At 49.1% G+C, this 23,301-nt stretch overlaps 8 protein-coding genes across 8 annotated transcripts; 5 read left to right on the plus strand and 3 right to left on the minus strand.

Annotated features, from left to right (window-relative positions):
- Positions 1–85: 85 nt before the first annotated feature.
- On the plus strand, positions 86–3,136 carry ABOM_009173 (putative ARID/BRIGHT domain protein (SWI1); the record flags this gene model as incomplete). The annotated part of the gene is made up of 1 exon (XM_022536301.1): positions 86–3,136. One exon carries the CDS (start codon positions 86–88, stop codon positions 3,134–3,136), a length of 3,051 nt encoding a protein of 1,016 aa, XP_022385865.1.
- A 1,094-nt stretch (positions 3,137–4,230) lies between these two features.
- Positions 4,231–5,280, minus strand: ABOM_009174 (mitochondrial 54S ribosomal protein mL49; the record flags this gene model as incomplete). The annotated part of the gene is made up of 4 exons (XM_022536302.1): positions 4,231–4,281; positions 4,346–4,734; positions 4,874–5,051; positions 5,125–5,280. 4 exons carry the CDS (start codon positions 5,278–5,280, stop codon positions 4,231–4,233), a joined length of 774 nt encoding a protein of 257 aa, XP_022385847.1.
- Positions 5,281–5,427: 147 nt separating this feature from the next.
- ABOM_009175 (eukaryotic translation initiation factor 3 subunit E) lies at positions 5,428–6,916 on the plus strand (the record flags this gene model as incomplete). The annotated part of the gene is made up of 3 exons (XM_022536303.1): positions 5,428–6,569; positions 6,632–6,826; positions 6,898–6,916. The coding sequence occupies 3 exons, from the start codon at positions 5,428–5,430 to the stop codon at positions 6,914–6,916; spliced, it is 1,356 nt and encodes a 451-aa protein (XP_022385848.1).
- A 3,986-nt stretch (positions 6,917–10,902) lies between these two features.
- Positions 10,903–12,036, minus strand: ABOM_009176 (ArsA family ATPase; the record flags this gene model as incomplete). Its single annotated transcript, XM_022536304.1, has 3 exons — positions 10,903–10,945; positions 11,004–11,593; positions 11,650–12,036. The coding sequence occupies 3 exons, from the start codon at positions 12,034–12,036 to the stop codon at positions 10,903–10,905; spliced, it is 1,020 nt and encodes a 339-aa protein (XP_022385832.1).
- A 907-nt stretch (positions 12,037–12,943) lies between these two features.
- Positions 12,944–13,363, plus strand: ABOM_009177 (hydroxyisourate hydrolase; the record flags this gene model as incomplete). Its single annotated transcript, XM_022536305.1, has 1 exon — positions 12,944–13,363. The coding sequence occupies one exon, from the start codon at positions 12,944–12,946 to the stop codon at positions 13,361–13,363; it is 420 nt and encodes a 139-aa protein (XP_022385849.1).
- A 159-nt stretch (positions 13,364–13,522) lies between these two features.
- ABOM_009178 (uncharacterized protein) lies at positions 13,523–14,239 on the minus strand (the record flags this gene model as incomplete). Its single annotated transcript, XM_022536306.1, has 1 exon — positions 13,523–14,239. The coding sequence occupies one exon, from the start codon at positions 14,237–14,239 to the stop codon at positions 13,523–13,525; it is 717 nt and encodes a 238-aa protein (XP_022385830.1).
- A 2,513-nt stretch (positions 14,240–16,752) lies between these two features.
- Positions 16,753–18,796, plus strand: atfA (bZIP transcription factor atfA; the record flags this gene model as incomplete). The annotated part of the gene is made up of 3 exons (XM_022536307.1): positions 16,753–16,858; positions 17,310–18,432; positions 18,487–18,796. 3 exons carry the CDS (start codon positions 16,753–16,755, stop codon positions 18,794–18,796), a joined length of 1,539 nt encoding a protein of 512 aa, XP_022385831.1.
- A 1,079-nt stretch (positions 18,797–19,875) lies between these two features.
- Positions 19,876–22,945, plus strand: ABOM_009180 (tubulin gamma complex associated family protein; the record flags this gene model as incomplete). The annotated part of the gene is made up of 2 exons (XM_022536308.1): positions 19,876–21,106; positions 21,156–22,945. The coding sequence occupies 2 exons, from the start codon at positions 19,876–19,878 to the stop codon at positions 22,943–22,945; spliced, it is 3,021 nt and encodes a 1,006-aa protein (XP_022385836.1).
- Positions 22,946–23,301: the final 356 nt, after the last annotated feature.

Here is a 23,301-nt window from a genome sequence, read left to right on the forward strand (position 1 = left end):
ATTGATGATTGAAACCATACTCTACTCTCTGTGTCATAAATCTGACAGTTTTCACCTTGCAGATGGGTTGGTAAAACCACACGACATGAATGCCTGGCTAGCCGACGCCTCGAACCTCCCCAACCATGATAATGGTGCCTTTCACCAGGCGACTATAGATCCTTCCACCGCCTTCCTCCATGCATCTCCCACTCCCGATCCTAACCAGTTCCAGCGCATGTTTAATGGCGTGCCGCGAAATGCGTCTCCCGGTTTCCACAATCCTAACCAGGTGATTCCGTCCAAGCGACCACGCCCCGAGGATGGCATGTCAATGTCACCCCGGCAGGCACCAGGTGGACTAGCTGCCTCGCGATCGCAGACGCCTCACCAGGTGCCTTTCCCAGGGTACCAAGGACCGACAAATGGCGCTACACAATTCGCCCCGCATCCTGCTCAGTACCAACATCTTCAACAAGGAGCCTCGCCAAATGTTAGTCAGTCACCGATTATCCAGGACTTTGACCAGCATGGTGTGCAAAGGATGGGAACAGCGTCTCCTAGTCCATTCTCTCCCGCTGGTCCTCATGTTGGGCCCCACGTATCGCCCTCGCAGCCGGATCATCCAAGTAGAGTCAACACCCCGCAGAATAGCTCGTTCATTCCTGGCCAACCATTCCCCCAGGGTATGGGAGGGCAGTTTTCTCCTGCAACCGCTATGACCTCCGCTGGTGTGCAAGCACCGATGCAAGCGCACTTCAGTGGCATGCCACAGGGATACCAGGCAATGGCTGCCCAACAACAACAACAGCAACAGCGAATACACGCCATACAAATGCAAAACCAAGGCCGTCCGATGAATATGAACCCCGCTCTGGCTGGACGTCCGGTGGCGGCTGGTATGAATGCCATGGCCAACCCTCAGCAAATGGCGGCTATCAGGCAGATGCAACAGACGATGTCAAAACCTCCCAATCCGGAAGGTTTTATGAGGTCGTTACAGAAATTCATGATGTCACGGAATCTACCTCTGGATCCGAATCCCATTGTCTGTGGGCGCCCGATTAATTTAGTGCAACTTTATGCTACCGTTATGAAGCTGGGTGGATCAAAGAAGATCAACGCCACGAACATGTGGCCGGTAATAGCTCAGCAACTTCAATATCCCCCGATGCAGTTTCCGATGGCCGTACAAGAAATTCGAGAGCACTACCAGCGGAACCTTGCTGCATATGAGCAAGCTTTCCTTAGCACGCAGCAGAAACAGTTTGCGGATCAGATGCAGCAAAGTTCGCTGCCACGACAACCTAGTGATCCCTCAGGCATGCAGTTTCAGTCGCCATCTGTGAAACCAAGTCAAAATTTCGAGGCTTCGCAGCAACTTGGGCAGCCGTCTCCGAGTAATGCACCTGTACCAAACAATATGCCTAGCAATGTGCCTAATGGGTTTGCTACTCCTACGCCAGTGAAGGCGCCAAATAAGCAGCAGCAGCAGCAGCAACTGCAGCAACTGCAGCAACTGCAACAACAACAACAACAGCAGCAACAACAACAACAACAGCAGCAGCAGCAGCAGCAGCAGCAGCATAGACTCAGCGTCTCTCGCCAATCTCAACCCCCCGCAACGCCTAACGACTCTACTGGGCAACAACCGGGTCAGTCGCCAGCACCATCTGCCAAAGGTCCAGGTTCAGTGTCCGGAAAGGTGTCCGAGCAGCTTGATCAGAATCCTGACCAGCCTCTGAAGCATCCGATCGAGGACCCTTTCAAGCCTATGGTCTTGCCAGAAAGTAACCTCCATGGTCCAGTCGCGGTGGATGAAATTTATCAACTGAGTGAAGAAATCGCGAGATTCAAGCCTAATGTTCCCACCTTCTCCGAACTTGGTGTAATTGATATACATGCTCTCACAATGGGTATCAAGTCAGGGATACACGCGGAGATGCGTCTGGCTTTAGATACCCTTGCAACCATATCCTGTGAGCCGGCAATTCAAATCTCACTGGACAACTGCGAGGATTTGGTTGACAGCTTGGTTGAGTGTGCAGAAGACCAAGCTGAATTCCTTGCTGAGCATGCTGCTGAGGTGTCAGATGTCATGCTTCTTCCATCGTACGAGGAGGTTACTCGCGGTTGTCAGTCAGAGTGGACATCCTTGGCCGATATTCCCGAATTTGGAAGTCTCGATTATGATCTAGACCGAGCTGTTGATAGACTCATCTGTATCACAACGATACTGCGCAACTTTTCATTTACCGAATCGAACTTTGGGGTACTTTCAACGCCACCGGTCGTGCAATTCATCTCCACTATCATCCGCTATTTGGGAACTCGAAACATGCTTTTACGAAATAATCAGAATACCCTCGATTTCATGAAGGACACAGTCATATATCTGAGTAACCTGGCCCACACCATTCAACTGCCGAGCAAAGAAGAAGCCCTCTCTCTCCTACATTTTCTCCTGTCATTTTCCCCATTCCCTGGACCGAGTCAGGGACCGGATGGCGTCATGTTCGCCGCCTACAGTGCTTCCGTCCATAAGTATACCCCGGCAGCGGTAGACAGCTTAGCCAAGCTTTTGGCGCGCGATGAGCCCAATCGGACGTTTTTCAAGGCAATCTTCTCCGGAGACGGAAGTGGCATCCCTCAGCACGAATTGCTTACCCGTGCCTTTGGCCTTGCTATCTGCCCGGTTCCCGACCAGCCTCGGAAACCGTTAGCCATAGCGGATGCTCGTAAAGTTTTCCTTATGCAGGGCTTGTTGGCCGCCGACATCCTATCCGGGTTTGCGGACGGTAACCTTGCAAAATCATGGCTTGAATCGGTTGACGGATTTGCCATTCATCTCCTCCGACTTTCCTGCCTCTTGAGTACCGAACGTGTTCCTCCCACCAACAATAATCCCCGTCAATCACATGCTGCAAGAGGACAGGCTGAAGCGGAAGCTGCTGCGTATAGCTCCATCATTAACCGAGGGTTGGCCATTCTCAGGAGACTGGCCGAGAAGTCTAAACACGCGGACTCAAACTCGGCGTTGCGGTTCCCGTCTGGGATCATCCCAAAGAAAGAGAGCCTACTCGGGGCGTTGCTCATGCACAATGTGGATCCTGGCGTTGTGCGACAACTGATAACATATGCGCGACTGGCAGAATGACCTGGCCTTAGATAAAATATGTGCGGTTGGTTTTTCTTTTGGTTATTTATAGCGTCGGTGAATGTCTAGCATCACTTTCAATATGCCATCTTGATGTTTACTTCTGTCATGTCTTCTATTGAGTAAACCATTTATTCTTGTGATTTTGTCTGGCGCCGGTGGGAAGATACGTGAGGCGTGACCTTTTGATTTGTGTATCTTTGCTTATCGCTGTACAATGCTCAATACCCTCGGGCGAAAGATCATGCATGATGTCTCAATGGGTAAATTTACTTCATGGTCATTATTACCTACCTTTTCTCGTTTCGGTTTACTTAGTCCTCAAGTTCCCCTTACGGACCGGGCTATTCATCGTCTGTTTGGTGTAAAAAGACTGTTCGGACAGCGGATGGAGAGCTTTGTAAATGCCCTCGCTTGGGGCATGATGCAGCAAGTGCAGGTTTCTACTAATGTGTTATATAAAGATGCCAGACCAGTGTCTATCGAGACATATTCATATTTCCTGCCTAGACCTAATTATTCTGTTTGCGCATGCTATACTCTGCCCACGAGAACCCAGCCATTCGTCGACATTAGCCACAGACTTAGCACAAAAGCAACCGTGAAGTCATTGAAATGTACAAAGATACAGAAGAGTGGCACGAAGCAGATGGAGAGGTGAGATCAGGAAGTGAGAAATTCGCAAAAACATGCCAGAACACAAGCCGAACTTCCGACGACACGAACTAAAATGAAAATGCGACAGAACACCCAGCACGGAGGATAATACAAAGCAAATAAAGCTAGATAAGAGGAAAAAGGAAAGGGGTGCAGTAGAAAGTTAATGGGACTACCCTCAGCTGATGATGAGCAAAGACCTTCTCAGTCAGATGCCTGCTGCCGGTATTCTCTCCATTCTACTTTCCACTTGTATATGATTGATTTCGGCAGACTTGAGTTTCCGGATGCCCTGTAGTGGATTCGACATATAACCTTCTGGTTCAAACTTTTGCCTGGAAGATGGATAGGGAAGTCGTTGATCGAGCGGATAGTGGAGGACAATGGAGAGGAACGTGCGAATTACTCATATCCAGGGCTTTTTTGTTCTTCATCTTCTAAAAATTACGCTCCAAAAGGAATTTCTGAATCTCAGGCTTTCGCCAGCCCTGCAGCGTGCATAGGTTAGCATCATACGACGCTTCGGTTAGGGGACACATGGCAAAAGCGTACCTTGACAATGATGTGTCCATTAAGACGGTTGATTGTGATGTCTGAACTCTTGGGAGAGCGAGGCTCGCCGGATTCAAGGCCCAGATACTGTGCAAGGTCGTTCCTTAAAGCATCCAGGTCACCTTCGGTCTTCTGTATCTTGGTCTGCTGCTTGGTACCGCCGGCCTTGGTGACCAGGTAAACTGGAAGTTGGTTCGAGGCAGTGCGACGAATGAAATAAGGAAGATTTGTGAGTTGCAAGTTGGCTGATGATGGGAGGGGAGTAGTTGTCGAAGGGGTGTTCTCTTTCAGGGTCTGGGACTGGCGTTTTAATTGTACCAGGAAGGTCCGGCATTGCTGTGTAGGGGCGGAGCGGGGATTGAAGCGTTGGAGGGACCGGAGGGAATGTTCTGCAGCGAATCAGTTAGCTTTCCTTTGAAGGTTCTCCTTGTGCACGCTCAAGTTTCTCTCTTTTCTCCCTTTTATGATGGGATAGCTTGTCCTCGGCCGGACCAGGCATGGAATAGGCGGAAGCCTTGTACTACTTACGAGAATTGATCAATCTAGAGGATGAAAATGGTGTAGAGAATGAGCTACATGTCCTTGACGTAGAAGCAATGGATTGCGAAGCATTTTGAAGATAGGTAGGTAGAACCGTCGACTGCTTGCGAACGGCCGAGCAGACGGGACGGGCCTGTAGGAGAGACGCCATCGGTCCAGGAAAGATCTATGGACGGGAAGAGCAACAGGAGAAGTTCCCAAGGCGTTGAATCCGAGGCAGGCAATCAACACCGAATCACCCAAGGTTGAGGGGAATAGCACGACGCGGCAGCAGCAGCAGCTGTAAGAGAGGATCGAGTGTCTTCCGATCTTTGCATGAAAAGCGATTTCTTGCGCGGAGACTGCGCGCTAGCCCCAACGGGGCCTAGCGTGACCGCCAGCCCTCCCGCCCACATTTTCGCCAGCGCAAAAGCAGAGAAGACCGCCGCACACTGACTTCAGTCAGAGATCGCACCGTCTCGCTGCTTCCCCGGTCCACGCCCTCTTCCCCCCTTCCTCCTTATCTTCCCTCGAGACGCTGCCGCCGTCGTCAGTCGTTCACCATGGCAGCCAACGCTCCCCCTTCCGCAGAGACTTTACTCAGCGGTGCCGCCGCTCACCCCCCCAAGACCGCTGAAGAGATCGCCAACCAATATGATTTGCTACCCAAGTTGATCCCCTTCCTCGACCGCCATCTTGTTTTCCCTCTTCTCGAATTCAGCTCCGGCCAGGATGATGACAAGGAGACCGTGCGGGCGAAATATGAGCTGCTTAAACACACCAACATGACCGACTACGTCGCCAACCTGTGGCAGGAAATCAACAACTCCGACACCATTCCCGACGAGTTTGTCAAGAAGAGGGAGGAGGTTCTCGCTAAGTTGCAGCACTACCAGGAGGAGAGCGCCAAGATCACCGAATTGCTTCAGGATGAGGACGTTGTCGGTAACCTGCGGAGTGACAAGGTTGCCAACTTGAAGTTCCTCGAGGAACAGCACGGCGTTACCACCGAGATGGTCAACAGCCTTTTCGACTATGGCCGCTTCCAGTACAGCTGCGGTAGCTACGGTAACGCTGCCGAGCTGCTGTACCAATTCCGTGTTCTTTCCACCGACAACGACAAGGTTGCCTCGGCCACATGGGGTAAGCTTGCCTCCGAGATTCTGACCACCAGCTGGGAGGCTGCCATGGAGGAGGTCCAGAAGGTCAAGGAGTCGATCGAAACTCGTCTATTCAACAACCCCTTGGGTCAGCTCCAGAACCGCTCCTGGTTGATCCACTGGTCTCTTTTCCCCTTCTTCAACTACGATCCCGCCCGCGATGTCCTGACCGATCTTTTCTTCTCCCCTGCCTACATCAACACCATTCAGACCCACTGCCCTTGGATCCTGCGGTACCTTGCTGCCGCTGTTATCACCAACCGCGGCCGTGCACACAAGAGCAGCAGTCTCTACCAGAAGCAGCTGAAGGACCTCATCCGGGTTGTCCGCCAGGAGGGCTACGAATACTCCGACCCCATCACCGACTTTGTTAAGGCCTTGTACATCGACTTCGATTTCGAGGAAGCCCAGAAGAAGCTGGGTGAGGCCGAGGATGTGTTGCGGAGCGACTTCTTCCTTGTCTCTGCGGCCGATGCTTTCGTCGAGGCTGCCCGCCACCTTATCTCTGAGAGCTACTGCAAGATCCACCAACGGATTGATATCAAGTATGTAACTGAGAACGACTATTGCAATCTTGGTGGATAGAAAGGGAACTAACGTGATACAGGGATCTTTCCACCCGTCTCGGCCTGAACCAGGATGAGGGTGAGAAGTGGATTGTCAACCTCATCCGCGACACCAGAGTCGATGCCAAGATTGACTATAAGGAGGGCACAGTCATCATGAACCACCCCCCTCAGTCGGTGTACCAGCAGGTTATTGAGAAGACCAAGGGCGCATTCTTCCGGACACAAGTCTTGAGGTTCGTTGAAACTTTCTGCAAAAAAAACTTTACCTATCTTGACCAGGCAACTAATCTCGGTATCAATCCAGTGCGGCCGTCGCAAAATAAATACACATTATGCTATAAAACAAGAATTCGTCTTTTACCGTTCTCTTTTTGGTTCTGTTCATGCTTAGTATTCCCCCGCGGATTGCGGGCTTCTTCAGTGATGGGACCAAGCAGAGTGGCATTAGGCTGGCGTTCAGGTGGTCCACTTTTCATGTTCTCTTTCTTTTCCAATTGTCTTTTAATCTCTTGCACCGATCTAGTTGGTTGGCACCTCCTGTCGTGAACCTTTGTTCAGAAAATATCTCGATTGAAAGAATATCGATTCAGTCTTACATTGCTGGGAGAGTTGAAACAAGCGAAAAGGAGAGGAGAGAAGCGACAGAAAAAAAAAAAAGAGGGACACTCAAAAAGAAAGAGGAAAAGAAAGGAAGAGCAGTACAGTATTTCTTCTTCTTTTGCGGATTGGGAGGGCAACGGACTGATCCCCTTTTCTATTTGTTCCTATGATACAAAACCTGCTTTCCCTGTGATTGGTCTATGCTGTTACGAATGATCTATAGAGATGAGTGGAATTATAACCCGGTGGTTTTACTTAATCCATCTATCTATACAATTCTTCATCTTGACATCCCCCCTCCCCGCCCGCGCGCCGTGGTCAACTATAACGTCTTAGAGCTTCATGTCGAGGGATTCGGTAGCAGCAACCCTAACTACCAAGAGTAGACAACTAGAACATATGACAACGTGGTTAGGGCGAACACACCTAACAAGAGGAGAATGTTATTATCTAGATCTAAGCTACGATGCTGAAACCAGCAGGAGAGACATGTCGGAATGCTTTTGATTGACGTAAAAATGGTTGGGCAAAGGAGGAAAAGCGGACTGTATGGACGATGAAGATTAGCAATCTGTCTCTCCCTCCCTTTCAGCTCAACGTTAAGAGACAGACATGGCTATTCCGACAGATGTATGATGTGAATATCGAAATGCAAACAATCATTCTAATCTCATTAAAAGCGAGGGCAGCGTAGAATAAGACGCTTGAAAAAAATAAAAAAAATAAAAACAAATCAAGGATATCTCTTGCATGACATAACCGGAGACTTTCTTTTATCTATATTGATTGTTCTTTCGGTGACTACCGCCCACGTCGAGTTTCATGGTCGAACGGACGTCTGCGCGGACCCGAAGCTCGGACGGGCACGATCTCATTGATATAGGGCTCAGCATGTCTGGCGGATCCTTCGTTGGTAGAGTCGCCCGCCATCCGAAGGGTCTCTTGCCGTTCATACTCTCGTGACATGGCCGCAAGATCGTCAATTTGTTCCTGGTTGAATGTCAGTGAGGTGGTCACGCGATCAAGCCTGTAGAAGGGACACAGACCCTCGTTAGAGGCACACCGACTATTAGATAGCCTTCGCGTCCCTTTTGGTGTCCGACTCAGCTGTTAGGGCCATTGTCTCATAGCTTGTGTTAGAGTGGTCGTGGTGATTATACCTGGTATGTGTATGGCCTGACCGATGCTGCCGGTCCTAGGAAGTATTGTATATGTCCGAGGACAATATGTCGTGATAGGCCGTATCCTGGTAGCCAGTATTGCTGCACTTGAGACATCCTCATCGATCTGTTTCTTGTCTTTGGTAGACTGGTATATGTGTAAGTAGGGTTGATGGGGGTTGGGTTGAGTCGTCTGCGATGGTGATAACAATGGCTGCGAGTCTCTACGAGGTACTTAGGGTTATAAGCATCCAACATAGTGTCCACCATGCAAGGGATACTAAGTAGAAGGTGTATGAGACGCCTAGCGTTTTGTACTGTGTATATATTGCTTAAACCACGAAAACGCCGAGAAACTGTATACTAGCCAGTAGCAGCGATCACCAAAGCGAGGAAGATTAGCCAAAGAGAGAACCCCTAGGCTTAGATCGCACTTACGCAACTAAGAAAACCATCGTAGGTTTTCGAACGAAAGGAATATGGCTGAGAGGCCACTTCGCATGCTGCTGATGTCGGATTTCGGGAAACCGCCTCACTCTTTTATCCAACCCTTTTCGCCGGGAAAAGTGAGGCTTGACTCATCGCCATCCGCAAATGGAGCAGTCCTCCAGTAACGCCACTAGTTCTGGGGTTATAACGCCTAGGCTTTCGCTCCTGTTCGTCTGAATTCCTTGCCAAGTCTGCAGGGAATATGCACCACCAAAGTCGGTCTGTTTTCTGGTAGAATACCGTGGCTCCATGGACCGGTCGAATGTTCAAGGGTTGTGTCTGTGACCGTCTGCAAGTTCTGTAGATCCACTAGACCGGGACAAGATTATTACGGTCCAGGGATTCATGCATGGGCAAGCCTAAAAGACCCTGACAATAGAATGACACCTGCAGGAAACACAAGCAGTGTCCAAAGCTTTCGTGCACACTCCGTGGAATCCACTACATTTGAAAACTATTCTGTCTCTGAGACCATCGAATATTTTCAGGAAAATATATTCCCGTGATTGCATATGAACCAAGCGCGAAATTAAGACGTGGACCCCAATCACGGATCTGGACATGATGCCTGCCGAAGTCCCTCCTAGGAGAATGCTTCATGCTAGGCCTCTCGGGGAATAAGGTGTGGATCCATTGAGAAAGGGATATTCCTATCATGTAACCCTATGGTAGGTAGCTAGCGGTCAAGGTTTCGCTCGATCCTCAGATAGAACACGACATGCTTGCCGTGACTTACAAGTTCTCAGTCTATCTCCGAGACCCACGCGAAAAATATTGATACTTACCTTGGATGTGGGCTAACTTGCTCCCTTGGCTTTGACTAGGTTGTTCGCTTTAGGAATTTACGACATCTGGTCGAGGACCCGCTAACCCATGCTCACCAGGAAGGTCCGCATGCGAGCAAGTGTCTATAATGCTATTGACGTGGACTGTCGTAGCAGGGCCAGCCTTGTCGGGTTGAACGTCGTTTGCTCCTCTGAGCTGCCTGGGCCTTCAAGCGAAATACCACAGGGTGAGGCGGCGGACGTTATTGTTCTCGTGCTCAGGATGCAACAGATCTACTGCGGTATAACAGATTCAGACCCATCTAGCTGTTTGACATTTGCGGAAGGGCTATTGTTAGAAAACGCATGTCGGCCCTTCATTTGACTGGTGGGTAATGGGCAAGCCTTTTGCTCAGTGTACCGAGTCGGCCAACAAGGTCGCGTCCTTTCGTTGATTGTGCTCTTAAAATACCAGGGAACCAGGGGTGACAAGCATAGTGCACTTGACATGGACATGGCTCGTTGCGGTGTATACCTGATTCAATATTCTCAACGTGCCCATAACTTCAAGACAAATAGGGTAAAGGTGAGAAAGATAAACAGCCATCTTTGGAGAAGCCGCATTTCGGAAGTGGATAGGCTTGGCCTGGCTAAGAATGAGGCATTTGAGGTCATCTCCCACGTCAAGAGCACGCAGCTGCTTCTGAACGGGACAGGCTGCTAGTGGAGAAGGCCATGAATATGCGCAATTGAGACTTCAGCCTATCGATCTGCTCGTCCATGAACAATGCCTGGGCGGTAACCTAAATAAAGCTTTTCTAAAGACCCACATTTGTAAGTTGTGATAAGCTCTTCGAGCCTGAAGAAGGCGGGAGTGAGGCGAACAAGATGATGGTTGATCGTTGACGGCCGAACGGCGCGAATGCAACGAAAGGGAAAGAAAGGGAGAAAAATAAATGATAATCAAAATCCTTTAAGTATTGATGTCCAAAGTGTAGATAATCTTGAGGATCGACATGGCCATACAAGCATGAAACGCTTCGTGCATTACTGTCTATTCTTTCTCATAACTCATCCCAATAATAACAATTCGCTGAAAACCTCACCTTGCATATTTATCTGCGCCATCCCCGACCTGACGACCTTCACAACAAACATGCGACTATTCCGTAATGAAGTGCTTCGTAGTAAATAGCGAATCCTCCTGTACCGAGAAATCATTGTCGAATATCATTCCCCATCTTCTTCGGGCTCGACAACCAGGGTGGAACTATTGCACAATGCCACAGAGCAATTTTACTGTGGGGGGACATATGGGTGAATGAGCATGTCGCTGAATCTGCAAATAGTTAGTACTGAGGTTATTTTCTGTGCGGTGAGTTTCAACAAGAACTGACTTTTCAAGTTTCTCCTTTCCTCTGACTTCCTCAACTAACAGCGGCATCCGGACAACATTGAAATCTTCGTAGAGTTCTTCAATCTGTTCCAGGTACTTTTTCTGCATCTTCCTCCGTGCATTGCACTGTTCACACTCACTACCCTGCTTGGGGAACAAAAGCTGATTGACGACAATGGCGTGCGTGTCAATGTTGTAGCTTGTCAGCTCCTGGATCATACGTTCGGTCTCATACAGAGACAAGAATTCAGCGATACAGACACACACAAAGGTGGTCATGTCCGGGTTCTTGAATTGAGTGTTGACTTCGCTGATGGTCTCTCTGAGAGACTCCATCTTCTGTAGAAGCTCGTCAATGTTCTGACCACCCGGCAGACCACCGCGGGAGCCAAGGATGGAGTTCAACATGGGCCCGAATTGAGACGACAACTGCGAAAGCTTTGCAAGAGCCTTTTCAAGCACGGTGGGAAATTGAAGGAAACGCAAGGTGTGACCGGTAGGGGCGGTGTCAAAAACAATAACCTCATATGACAAGGATTTGACTTGCTTTAGGACTTCCGCAAAGGACATGGCTTCATCAACACCGGGGATCTATGTTGATTAGTCGAGGTACTCCATGAGCATTCGGTAGTCCTGGAAAAACCTACGCTAAAAGCCAGATCCTGCATCATGTTTCCAACGCCCAATCCAGCCATAGGGTCGTCGCCCTGCCCTTCGCCGCTGGCCAGCAGGTCCTGAATGCTGCCATTGGGGTCAATCTCCATAGCGCTGAGGTTGGTGTACCCATCGACTAGCCGAGCTTCCTTTCCAAACTTTTGCCCAAAGGCGTCACTGAGATTGTGTGCGGGGTCGGTCGAGATGAGCAGAACCGATTTGCGAGCTTTGGCCAGCTGAATCGCAAGAGAACAGGAGGTAGTTGTTTTACCGACACCTCCTTTACCACCAACGAAGATCCAGCGGAGGGTATCCTGGCTGACGATCGACTGGAGCGAAGGCTCCATGAGATCGTCGGCTTGTACGACGGCAGTAGACATCCTGAAGCTGGCGTAAATTGGCTAGAAGCTATAAAACAGGCAGCTGAGATTCAATGGACTAAAAAATGACCAAAGGTAAGCTGTGGCTCAGTTGAACAAGGAACAGTCATGAAGTCGAGTTTACCACGTAGATTGTTTCCCCGCAAGATCCAAAACTTTTTGGTTGCGACGATCGAAGCTTCCGGAAGATAAGCCTGAAATGCTGTAAGTGCTAGGAACAAGCTGTTCACGCTTTCGAAAATTCAGGAGCAATCTCCGAACCTAAATTCGAACCAAAAGGAGTCTTCCCTCGAACAAGCGCCCGCGGCAGTTAAACATTAAGAAACAACTCCCCGTTGTTGCTGTCGGTCAAAGGTGGCACGTGCGGAGACCTTCTTGCCTGAGGCTTCCATGATGGATCCCCGCCAAAGATTGTGTAGTCAATGTGATGACAGCGCGACAATGCTCTTTCGAAAACGCTCTAAGAGACTCTTCTCATGCCAATTATAAAATTAATACACCCAAGAATTTCGAGTTCTGGAGAGAAGGTCTTATGTACCAGAATTTGACAATGTGAACTTGAATATCACAATTTGCTGCCCCACTGAAGGTATACTCCGGAAGGGTGCAACAGATTGTCGGTGGTCTCCGATGCATGAAGAGCGGAGATACAAAAACCCCATAGGTCTACATATAAGGGGATAGAAGAGAAAGAAAAAAAAATCATCCGACATTTCTTTACGATTCCCACTCTCCAATCATTGCCCTCCTTTTCTTCTCGAATATTTCTTCCTTGATGGACTTGAGATCGAGTGACCAATTGGGCAGAACCAAAGACCGACTCAGCCTTTACCAACAACAGCTTCTTCCACCACCAGCATCCTCCACCGCTGTCAACAATTCGATTGCTACAGACACATCAGCTACAATGTCTCGCGACCCTATTACCTGCCACGTCCTAAATACTCTGTCGGGTACTCCGGCGGCGAACCTCCCGGTGACGCTAACTCTCTTGTCGGCCCCTTCAAGCAGTCAAAGCCCCATCACTTTCACCGCAACCACCGACGCTGATGGTCGCGTCAAAAATTGGACTCCTGCGACGAATTGCCCCGCCCCTGTTCCTGCTATCCTCTCATCCCTCCCAGCGGCTGACAGCAAGACGCACTGGTCAGTGCGATTCGAAGTTGGACCGTGGTATGAAGCGCAAGGAGTCGAAAGTTTCTGGCCTGAGGTGGAGGTGAAATTCACGGTGAAGGGACGTGGTCGAGAGGGGGAGGAGGGATGGCGACACTATCATGTGCCGGTACTCTTGGGGCCTTGGAACTACTCAACTTATCGCGGATCGTGAGGCTATCGATAAAGCGCCTGAGGGATCTTATCACCGTTTGATTAGGGTGGAGGTATGGGCTGCTATATGACGTATATCGATGTATGCAGGTAAACATATAGATTGATAGCCTCAAAGTAAACCGAGACCCTGAACTATGATAACAACGATGCACCAAAGTTATTCTTTCCACGTTTTTTCGACCTCCATCACATCCTTTTCAATCTCCCCCCAGTCCAAGCGACTCCACCTCTCCGGTCGTTCCAACGCATCCACGAAGTGCTTCATTGCTAGGATAAACTGTGATGCCCATTTCTCAGGACTTACACGTCCAACTCCCGTCGCCAGTGGTGTCATCAGTATAGTGTCAATCCTGTCCTTGGATCGGTCATGGTTCCAGCCTTCCACTTGACATAGCAAACTCCACACACACTCGTACACTACTTCTCGGTCCCACGTGACGTTATCTGGCGCTCTCATGGTCGGACAAATCGCTACCCATTTACAGCCCCAAGCATTTGTGCCTGCCATATCTTTAGGGAACGGGACCAGCGTGCAAGATCCTGGGGGCGCAAAGCCTCTCCATTTTTCGTAGAGCACTTGCTGCGCTGCGCGCGTGAGCATGTCATAAGGATGATATGGACGACAGAAGTTCCGTGAGATCGCATCATCAAAGGCACCATCCAGGCGGCCGTAGGAGTTGGCAGGTGAGACAACTAATTGGAACTTGGCCGTGGTAGGGACCGCATGGAGTCCCATGTTAAGCACGGTAATCTTGATCTTCGGGTTTTCTGCGAAGGATGGCCAATACGTCGGGAGAGCTTCGTTGAATGCCGTGATGAACTTCTCCTCCATGCACAGAAGGATGATTTCTGGGATATTCTGTGATTTTGCCATTTCGGGCCGAGCTGTTTTTCCTGGATGTGATTAACTATCTTGGAATGAAGAGCAACACCAGCTAGTGAGAAGGTGAGAATTAGGCTCCATCTTATAAAGAAGTCACGAACTACTGAGTATGCCTTGTCATTGTCAGCTGGTTACACGAGGCAGAACCGAAGGGCAAAACCTGCTGCCTGGTTCACCTTGAGGCAGCTACGATAGTGAATGAGTTAGTAGTGTATGTGTCAATCTGATATTCATGGACCTGTTGATATTCACAGATCACAGGCAGTGAGGATCGAATCGGCAAGCCTAGGGCTAACGAACTCGTATTATTCCTGAATCACCCGAGATCTCAAACAAAGCTAATCCCATTTCTTTTCTTTGCTAACCCTAAACCTGAATGACTCGATGCCAATTATGCATAATATTTAACATTCGCATTATCAGTCAGCGTGCCAGGGATCGCACATCGTCAACTGGCCTGGCAAATGCAGCGATATCCTTAGATCAATAACCACTGGCAGTTGTACGAGACATACATGCCTAGACCGTGTACGACTATGTACCCCCGACACATTTTAGGGGTACTCGTTGAACCGTAAGCAAACAAATTCCAGTCGACAATAGGTCGACTCCTAATCCATCCCCAACCAACTTTGACCAGTCTGAACGGGGTGGAGGCAATGGGTGCTTTGTCCAGAACCTCACCTCAGTGGCAATCCAAGAAATTCGACTTGTCTTTGTCTGGCCCGCCAACGAGAGCAAGCGACCATGAATCACGTGATGAATACCCACGGGACGAACGTCCCAAGAGTAGTATTGCGTCATCAACAAGGCCCAATCAGCAACTCCATGTGTCATTCTCCGGACGGCGAGAACCCCCCCTGAGACACCAAAGCATGGACGGTTCGAAGACCATCGATTCCTTGTTCATTATCTCCTGATGAGGGCCCCGCCAGTGGCTACTACGCAGTACTACTAGTAGTAGGACACAGTACTAGTAGTACTTTTGATTTCACCTCTTTGCGTTAGGATTTGACCATTCAATGGACGGGGATGATTCACCGCCCTGCAAGAGAACCAACATGGCATATATCCTGATTCGCTAATTCGAATCTATGGCAGATCCCATTGCGGCCTTGGAAGTTTGGCGATTCAAAAACCATGTCGGATTCTGGAGTCACGATCAAAGTGGGGGCTCGCAATCAGGCCGATGAGTGGCTGGAGATGGTGGAGCCGCTAGTGCTGGCGAGTGGCCACCCAGGTGTTCTCCACTCGTAGCGGCCACCCGGCTGGTCCGACGTCCCAGAAAATTCCTGTCGTCGTCACCGTGACTTCATCTGTTTCCCTTTTTTTTTTTTCCTTCCTACATTCTGTCTCCCTTCTGAACTGGACCTGTTTGTCGCGTCGGACCTTCAATCTTCTCTCTTTGGGGGTACTTGTCCTCTTAGCACAATTTAGTTATCCCTGGATTATTGAAACATTCCTGGATCTTGTTGCAACTTGACGGGGTGTCCGGTTTGAGTTGGTCTGTGGTTTCCGCCCTCACCCCATCGCGTCCACGGGCTTTGCGTCATTCATATTGGTCGAAATGTACTGCCGGGTGCCCACTTGTCTCCAAGTTCTTGTTGCAAGTCCTGTACATACTAGTAGTACTCCGTAAGGGTCACCCCAGCGTTCGACTGCATAATTCGCTGCTTGATTGTGATTATTTTTGTTCCCCTCCTGTAAGGTTGGTTCTTTTCCATCCGAGTGTTTCCCTTTTTTCCCTCCTGTCATTCCGTCTATCAAAATTAGCTCTTGAAATTTTGGATTAGAAATCAACGAAGGCAAAAAGAAAAGACAAAAAAAAATAATAGAATAAAGGAAGAAAAGAAATAAGCTGCCGACAGACACAAAGTGGAAAAAGAAAACCAAAAGGAATAAAGAGAAAAAGAGAAATACTACAAGATAATACCGAAGTGCGAAGAAAGAGCCAACTTTCCTATTCTACTGTTGAGGTTGCACTTTAGCTGGTACCCGTTGGCCTTTTGTACACACCCTAAGGTTGCAAATTTTTTTTAATTTTTTTAATTTTTTTAATTTTTTTTTTTTTTTCTTTTCTGTTTACACTTTGGCGTGACAGGAGTCGAGTTCTTTAGGCAAGGCCCAAAAACGCTTAGCTCACGACACTCGACCGCCTCCCCTCTTTTTTTCTCCCCCTAAAAACTCCCTTTGAGTCCGACTACGTCACAACTTCTCATTTCCCTTCCCTTCACAGTTACTCTGGGATTCTGTGCAGAAGAACGGACGGACATCAACAAATTGCCTTGAATCAGTCTTCAAGAGCATTGCCTGCCTTCTGATCTATATTATCTTTTTCTACTTGCTTATTGTTGTGAAGAATTACTCCATCCTTTTGCCACCAGTCTTCACTCGATTCTTCTTTTTTTTGCCTTTTTTTTTTTCTTCTCTTCCGGCTTTAGGTTCTCTGATCACTCGCGCGGCCCCTTCGCTTGTCTAATATAACCGTCACGTCCAGCTAAATTATGTCTGCAGCTGTTGCATCAACAGTTACAGGCACATTAACACATCGCGCTGATACAATTAATACATCTTCAATGGACGCGAAAAAGAACGCTTTGGAAACTGAAGGTTAGTATATCTCCTTCTAGTTCGAGCTTCTTTGTGTGTGCGTGCACATGCCCTTTTTTCTTTTTTGCTTGAAATTTTTTTTTATTTGGTCATCGGTACTTTGCTTCCTTATATCGTGAAGTTGTCAGTTGCAAGAGAGTTTTTGCGACATCTGTATCTTCTATTAAGCCTTGGCCCATTCTGGCTTGGTAGATACGCCACTACTCCCCCAGATGTTCTGTTATGTGTTCCAGCCGTCGGGATGACCTCACACCTGGCGTCATCGATGGGGCTCTGTTATCAGATCGCTTACTCCCATTACCCTAACCACTGTAACGCGACGGGAATGCGATCTCATCGTCGCCGTTACCCTTCACCACCCGATCCATCTCAGATACACCTCGCTGTCGCGTCTAAGTCGCGTCACTTTGGTATTACTCACCTGCTGACTGGACTTGTCATTGCTTTGCAGACTCCCAGGCGCCGTCTTCAGAGACCAAGAATATAAAGTCCGATGTAGATCCCCAGACCTCACTGGCGCCTCCTCCACGGCCGGCCATAACATCAGCTGCGGATACCCCAGATTACTTTAATTCTGTGCACAATCCCTTTTCTTTGGAACCGAACCCCTTTGAGCAATCCTTTGGTGGTGGCAATAGTGGTGGCTCATCTGGCGAGACACCCGGGAAGTCGATCCTTCCTCCAGTCGCTTCGCTCACGTCTCCTGCCTTACCCGGTACCAGCTCGGCCGGAGGCGGTTATAGCTGGTCTAACTCCTTGCGTTCTGGGCCCTTGAGCCCGGCCATGCTCGCTGGCCCGACCGGTTCAAGCGATTATTTCGACAGCATTGGCAGGGGCTTCCCAACCCCGAACGAGTCCTCTCTGCGCACTGGATTGACTCCTGGTGGTGGAGGTTCTATGTTCCCGGCACCTAGTCCAAACTCCCAGGCGCTCCTGCAGCAATTGCAAAGTGGGGGTGCCACTCCTTCAACCATTGAGTTTCATCGTACTGCGTTGAACGCCGCCAAGAAAAACGCTCTGAATGGCCCAACCTCTAACCCAACGTCTGATCCTGAACAAGCAGCACAGAGCACGACCATGGACATTAAACCCAATCAGTCGGATCCCTTCGGCCATCATGATGCTGCGGATGCCGCAAATGGGCTATTTATGCTAGCCAAGGGCGGACAGGCGAATCCTAATCAATTCGCTGTTTCCAACCAGTCATCGATACCACCACAGAACATCCAAAATAACGATCAAGGTCGCGATTCTGATCGACGAGCTTCTAACGGTGGCAGAGAGACAAGTGACGACATGTCTGACGTGCAAGGTGAACAGGCAAAGCCTGCCACGAAAGGGAAGAAAAAGAATACAGCTTCTAAGACTGGCGGGGCAGCGAACAATCGGCGTAAAGCAGATGATGCTCCAGTTAAAGGGTCGAACAAGAAAGCCAAGCTTAGCTCTGGTAGCACTGAACCTCCTTCTGATGCCGGTGATTCAGAGGAAGAGGAAGAGCAGAAGAAGAAGTCTCAGACCGACAGCAAGAAGATGACGGATGAAGAGAAGAGAAAGAATTTCCTCGAGAGGAACCGGTAAGTTTCACAGTATTTGTGGCGCCGAGTGCATTTCTGACATGGTGTCGGTAGGGTCGCTGCCTTGAAATGTCGCCAGCGAAAGAAACAATGGCTTGCCAACTTGCAAGCAAAGGTTGAGCTTTTCACTTCAGAAAATGATGCGCTTACTGCTACCGTCACTCAATTGCGTGAAGAGATCGTCAATCTCAAAACGCTCCTACTAGCACATAAGGACTGCCCGGTTTCTCAGGCCCAAGGACTTGGGCCCTTGATGATGAACGGCATGTCGGCAGGATTCGATCCTCATCCGTATAACATCCCTAACAGCATGGGAATGCAACCAGGTGCACCTATCCCTGCACAGGGACTCCGAAGACAATGAATAAATGATTTCTAGACTGCGATCTTAATATCCTCCGATCTTGGTCTAATCGCGTTGCTACGACTTACAACGTTACTTTGCTTTGCACCCCTGGGTGCAGGGCTATTTCTGTCTAGAGCCCAGACCATCTCCATGGGTTCTTGTTACATTTCAGTTTCATTCGGCTTCCGTTTTTAAAACGTGGGCCTCCTGGGCATGGGTAGGTGTTAATGATGTATACGAATTCAAAAATTGGACTGGCTGAATCTGATGGTGCGATACGGGATTTATCGAATCTCTGGAGGGTGCAAACTTGGCGCAAAAGCTTCTTTTGGCTGTGTTACTCTATTCTTTCTTCGTCTTTCTCCTTTATTATTTCCACTTCTCCCCTGTCTTTTTCTACACTACATCTTGAAACCTTGGTCCATGAGTTAAGCGGCTGGGGTTTGTGTATTGCTTACTTCTGTCTTCTGGGTTTCTTTTGCCTCCCTTATTTCTGGGGCTTCAATTCGGCTGTCTGATATTCAAAAGGCACGGGATGATGTGTCTTTCCCCTCCTTCTTCTTTCCTCGAGATACAGCGTTAATCGGGTGGCGTTCTGGGGGCTGTCTGCTTTTCCCGTTCAGTGTTGCTACAGCGACTCGCATGTCAGATGGTTCTAGGTTTGACAATCCAAACATGCTGAGATTGAATCAGTTCAATCTTAAATGATGTGTCATACGTAGATTTGTAGAGTAGTAGCCGTGATGTCTTCTCTCCAGTTTACTTACTACCATTACTGTTAGTCGTCTGGATACCAAACTGAGAGCTTGGCGGTCACGGGAGGGTTCAAACAGCTCAAACTAGGCAAACCGACAACAACAACCACCACCGCCGCCGCCGCCGCACGCCCATTGCGATAGCTTTTGAACATTGGCCGATTATATGCGATTCGGGGCAGGAAGCCATGCGCTGTTTTACCCCCCCGCATTGAAGTCAACTGCATTTGCTTTCTCGGCGTCCCACATTTCTGTGCATCCACTGGTGATCATCGACGTCACGAGAGGTCGTGAATAAACCTAGCTTGGGAAAGCACTTGGAAAGCTGGGTTGCTAATAATTATGTCAGCTCGTCACTCTACGCGCCCACGTCGCATTGAGGACGCCCTCTCGCAGCTCGTTGACAATCTCACCCACCGATTCTCTTATGCTACCACGGAAGACGAGCTCCCCGACGAAGACTACGAGGCACTCGCCGTGCGACAACAGGAGAACCTCGAACACTCATGGAGAATACTCGATGCTTATTCCAATTCGAGCAATGATCCAACATCGCCAAATGGTGGATCGGGACTGGGGATCACTCGTAGAGGAAGCTTAGCAGGTGGGGAGAATATCAACAACGCGTCGGATTTGATCAAGCGGAAGCTGCTACGTGAAAATGCGAGCCCAGATAAAGCGATGCGATTCTCCAATTTATACTCGCGCCTTCTAACTCAACCTGTCCTATCACAAAAGTGGGCCATCTTGTACCTGCTTTATCGGCTGTCGAGCTCGGACGACTACGACGAAAGCTTCGAGGAGGAAGGAGGTAGTCGGAGTCCAGCTGTCGAACCAGGTAATTTGCAGAACTTGCTGTGGAAGGGACAGCGAGCGATACAGGGAATGGGGCCAATGTCAGATGAGGAAGGTCCCGCGATCAGTTCATCAGCATCGCAACTGCCTGCGCGCCTCGAACGGAAAGCTTCTCAGCGACGACCTGAACGGGAGATACGGAACATGGAAGAAGACGAAGATCCCGAAGTTGCTCGAGAGCACCAGAGACATCGTGTAATGTCAGACGCTGCAGCAAGAGACATCCAGACGGAGGAACAGAGAACCGCTCAGCCCCAGCCGGCTCCAGACAATCAACAGAAACTAGCTCGGCCTCTCGAGAATGGGCTTTTGCGTGACCTTCCTTTCATCCTTCAGGGCTTGTCGTCATCGAACCTCGAATTTACGTCCTCTATCGTCAAACTCCCACCGACTCTGCCTATTACCTTGATATCTCTTCTGAACACATTGGCTGAGCCGGGCCTGCTATATAGAAAGTTGTCGGCTTTTGTTGAAAGCTCCAGTGGGGGTTTATTGAACCAGAGTTTGCGAGCAGCTCTCGCAAATGAACTCCGCTCGTATCTAGGGTTAGTTGCGACACTGGAAGGGGAGATTCGAAGGGCGCTGGCCGCTCCTGAAGCTTCTACTTCTCCCGCCAGCGTAGCCAAAACCGGGGTTACACTGAAAAGATGCGTAGTTTGGACAAGAGACGCGACAATGGCATTGAGATTAATGAGCGTGATTGTCGAAGAAGCTCAGAGTAAGTGATCGGATATGCTTTGGCATTTCAATTACTAACGACATTCTAGACAAGAAGGGTGGCCAACTTATATCAATGATACATGGCTTCTCGACTTCTCACGGTGATCCTTTCGTCTGCGCACTAGCTGAGAAACTGCTCACACATGTTACGCGCCCGTTCTATAACATGCTGCGCTTGTGGATCTATGATGGCGAGCTTTCAGATCCATATCAAGAGTTCTTTGTAGTAGAGCCAGAAGTTAGTCCAAGCACTGATCCCCGGCGCATCGCGACAAGCGTTTGGGAGGACAAGTATAAGCTTGACGACGACTTGGTGCCATCCATCATCACACAGGATTTTGCCAAGAAAGTATTTTTGATAGGAAAATCTTTGAATTTCATCAGGTACGGCTGTGGGGATTCAGGATGGGTGGAAGCCTATTCAAAAGAGACTTCGAAAGAGTTGCGGTACGGCGACACAGCAAGTCTAGAGACATCCATCGATGAGGCATATAAATCCACAATGGCGCGGCTAATTTACCTCATGGACGAAAAGTTCAAGCTCTTCGATCATCTCCGGGCGCTGAAGAAATACCTGTTACTGGGACAGGGTGATTTCATCGCCCTCTTGATGGAATCACTGGCTTCAAACCTCGACCGTCCTGCTAATTCCCAGTACAGACATACGCTCACGGCCCAGTTGGAGCATGCCATTCGTGCTTCGAATGCTCAATATGACTCCTCAGACGTCCTTCGCCGACTAGATGCCCGGATGCTCGAACTCAGTCACGGTGAGATTGGCTGGGATTGCTTCACACTCGAGTATAAAATAGATGCGCCAGTTGATGTAGTCATTACACCCTGGGGCTCTACTCAATATTTGAAAGTCTTCAATTTTCTATGGCGCGTGAAACGGGTCGAGTTTGCCCTGGGTAGCACCTGGCGACGATGTATGACCGGTGCCCGAGGAGTACTGAGAAGTGTCGACGATAAGGTAGGACCTGATTGGAAGGGAGCAAGATGCGTCATTGCTGAAATGATACATTTTGTTTGCCAATTACAATACTACATCTTGTTCGAAGTCATTGAGGCCAGTTGGGATCAATTGCAAGCCTCTATCTCTAAGCCAGGATGTACGCTGGATGATCTGATTGAAGCACACACCAAATATCTCGATTCGATTACACACAAGGGTCTACTAGGCTCCTCATCTTCGTCTAAGAGCTCGTCCTCAAACAAGCATCAGGAAGAGAGCTTCTTGACTCAATTACACCAGATATTGAAGATTATGCTTGCATATAAAGATGCTGTCGATGGGCTGTACTCTTTCTCTGTCGCCGAGTTCACCCGAAGGCAAGAACTCAGTGCTAAAATCGAAACACGAACCGCACAAGGCCGATGGGGCGTTACAGAACGCGACCTTCTCTCATCCCGGCGCACTCGTGGACACCAAAACTCGGTGTCATCGATGTCCACGCCGAATGTTGGGAACTCTGCAGATGGTATAGGTACACCATCATCCCTCATAGGCCAGGACCTTTCTGCAGACGACCACATGCTTTCGTCCCTACGTGTTCGACTCCGAGATCTGTCTGCCGAGTTTCGATCCCGGTTGAATACACTCCTGGGCGACCTAGCATACCAACCAGATGTAGACATGCGGTTCCTCGCTGTAGTAATGAACTTCAACGACTTCTACGAACCGGTGCGAAGGCGGAGGACGGTGACCAGTTCTCGAGACAGGGAAAGACTCCGTCGCAAAGCAGCAGAAGGTAATGCACAAAAGGAAATGAAGAAAGAGAGAAGAGATCCAAACGGGGTAGAAAGCGCCAGTGGCTCAGGTGCTCATGCATCATAATGTACATGTCACCAAGATGCATCGTGGGTTCGCATTTTTGACGAGGCTAGGGTTGGGACTGAAACTGGAGTCAAGGAATCGGAAGGATAAAGGTTAATGGCATGAATAGATAATGCAAGCGATGATTTTACGGTCATTGATACATCTACCTACATACTAAAGGATATTTTCTGAATATGAGAGGTTTAAACTGGAAGAAATACACATGTAAATCCCAATCATATACTCAAATGGAGGCGGACGTAAAAAAAAAATAAACCTAATTCCGCGGTGTTGCTAAACTTCCGCAACTCACGTGGAAATTTTCTCCAAACTTTCTACAATACAATCCAAACGTTCAATTCGCACAACCCACA

This window comes from Aspergillus bombycis (assembly GCF_001792695.1).
Source record: "Aspergillus bombycis strain NRRL26010 chromosome Unknown contig00095, whole genome shotgun sequence".
NCBI lineage: Eukaryota > Fungi > Ascomycota > Eurotiomycetes > Eurotiales > Aspergillaceae > Aspergillus > Aspergillus bombycis.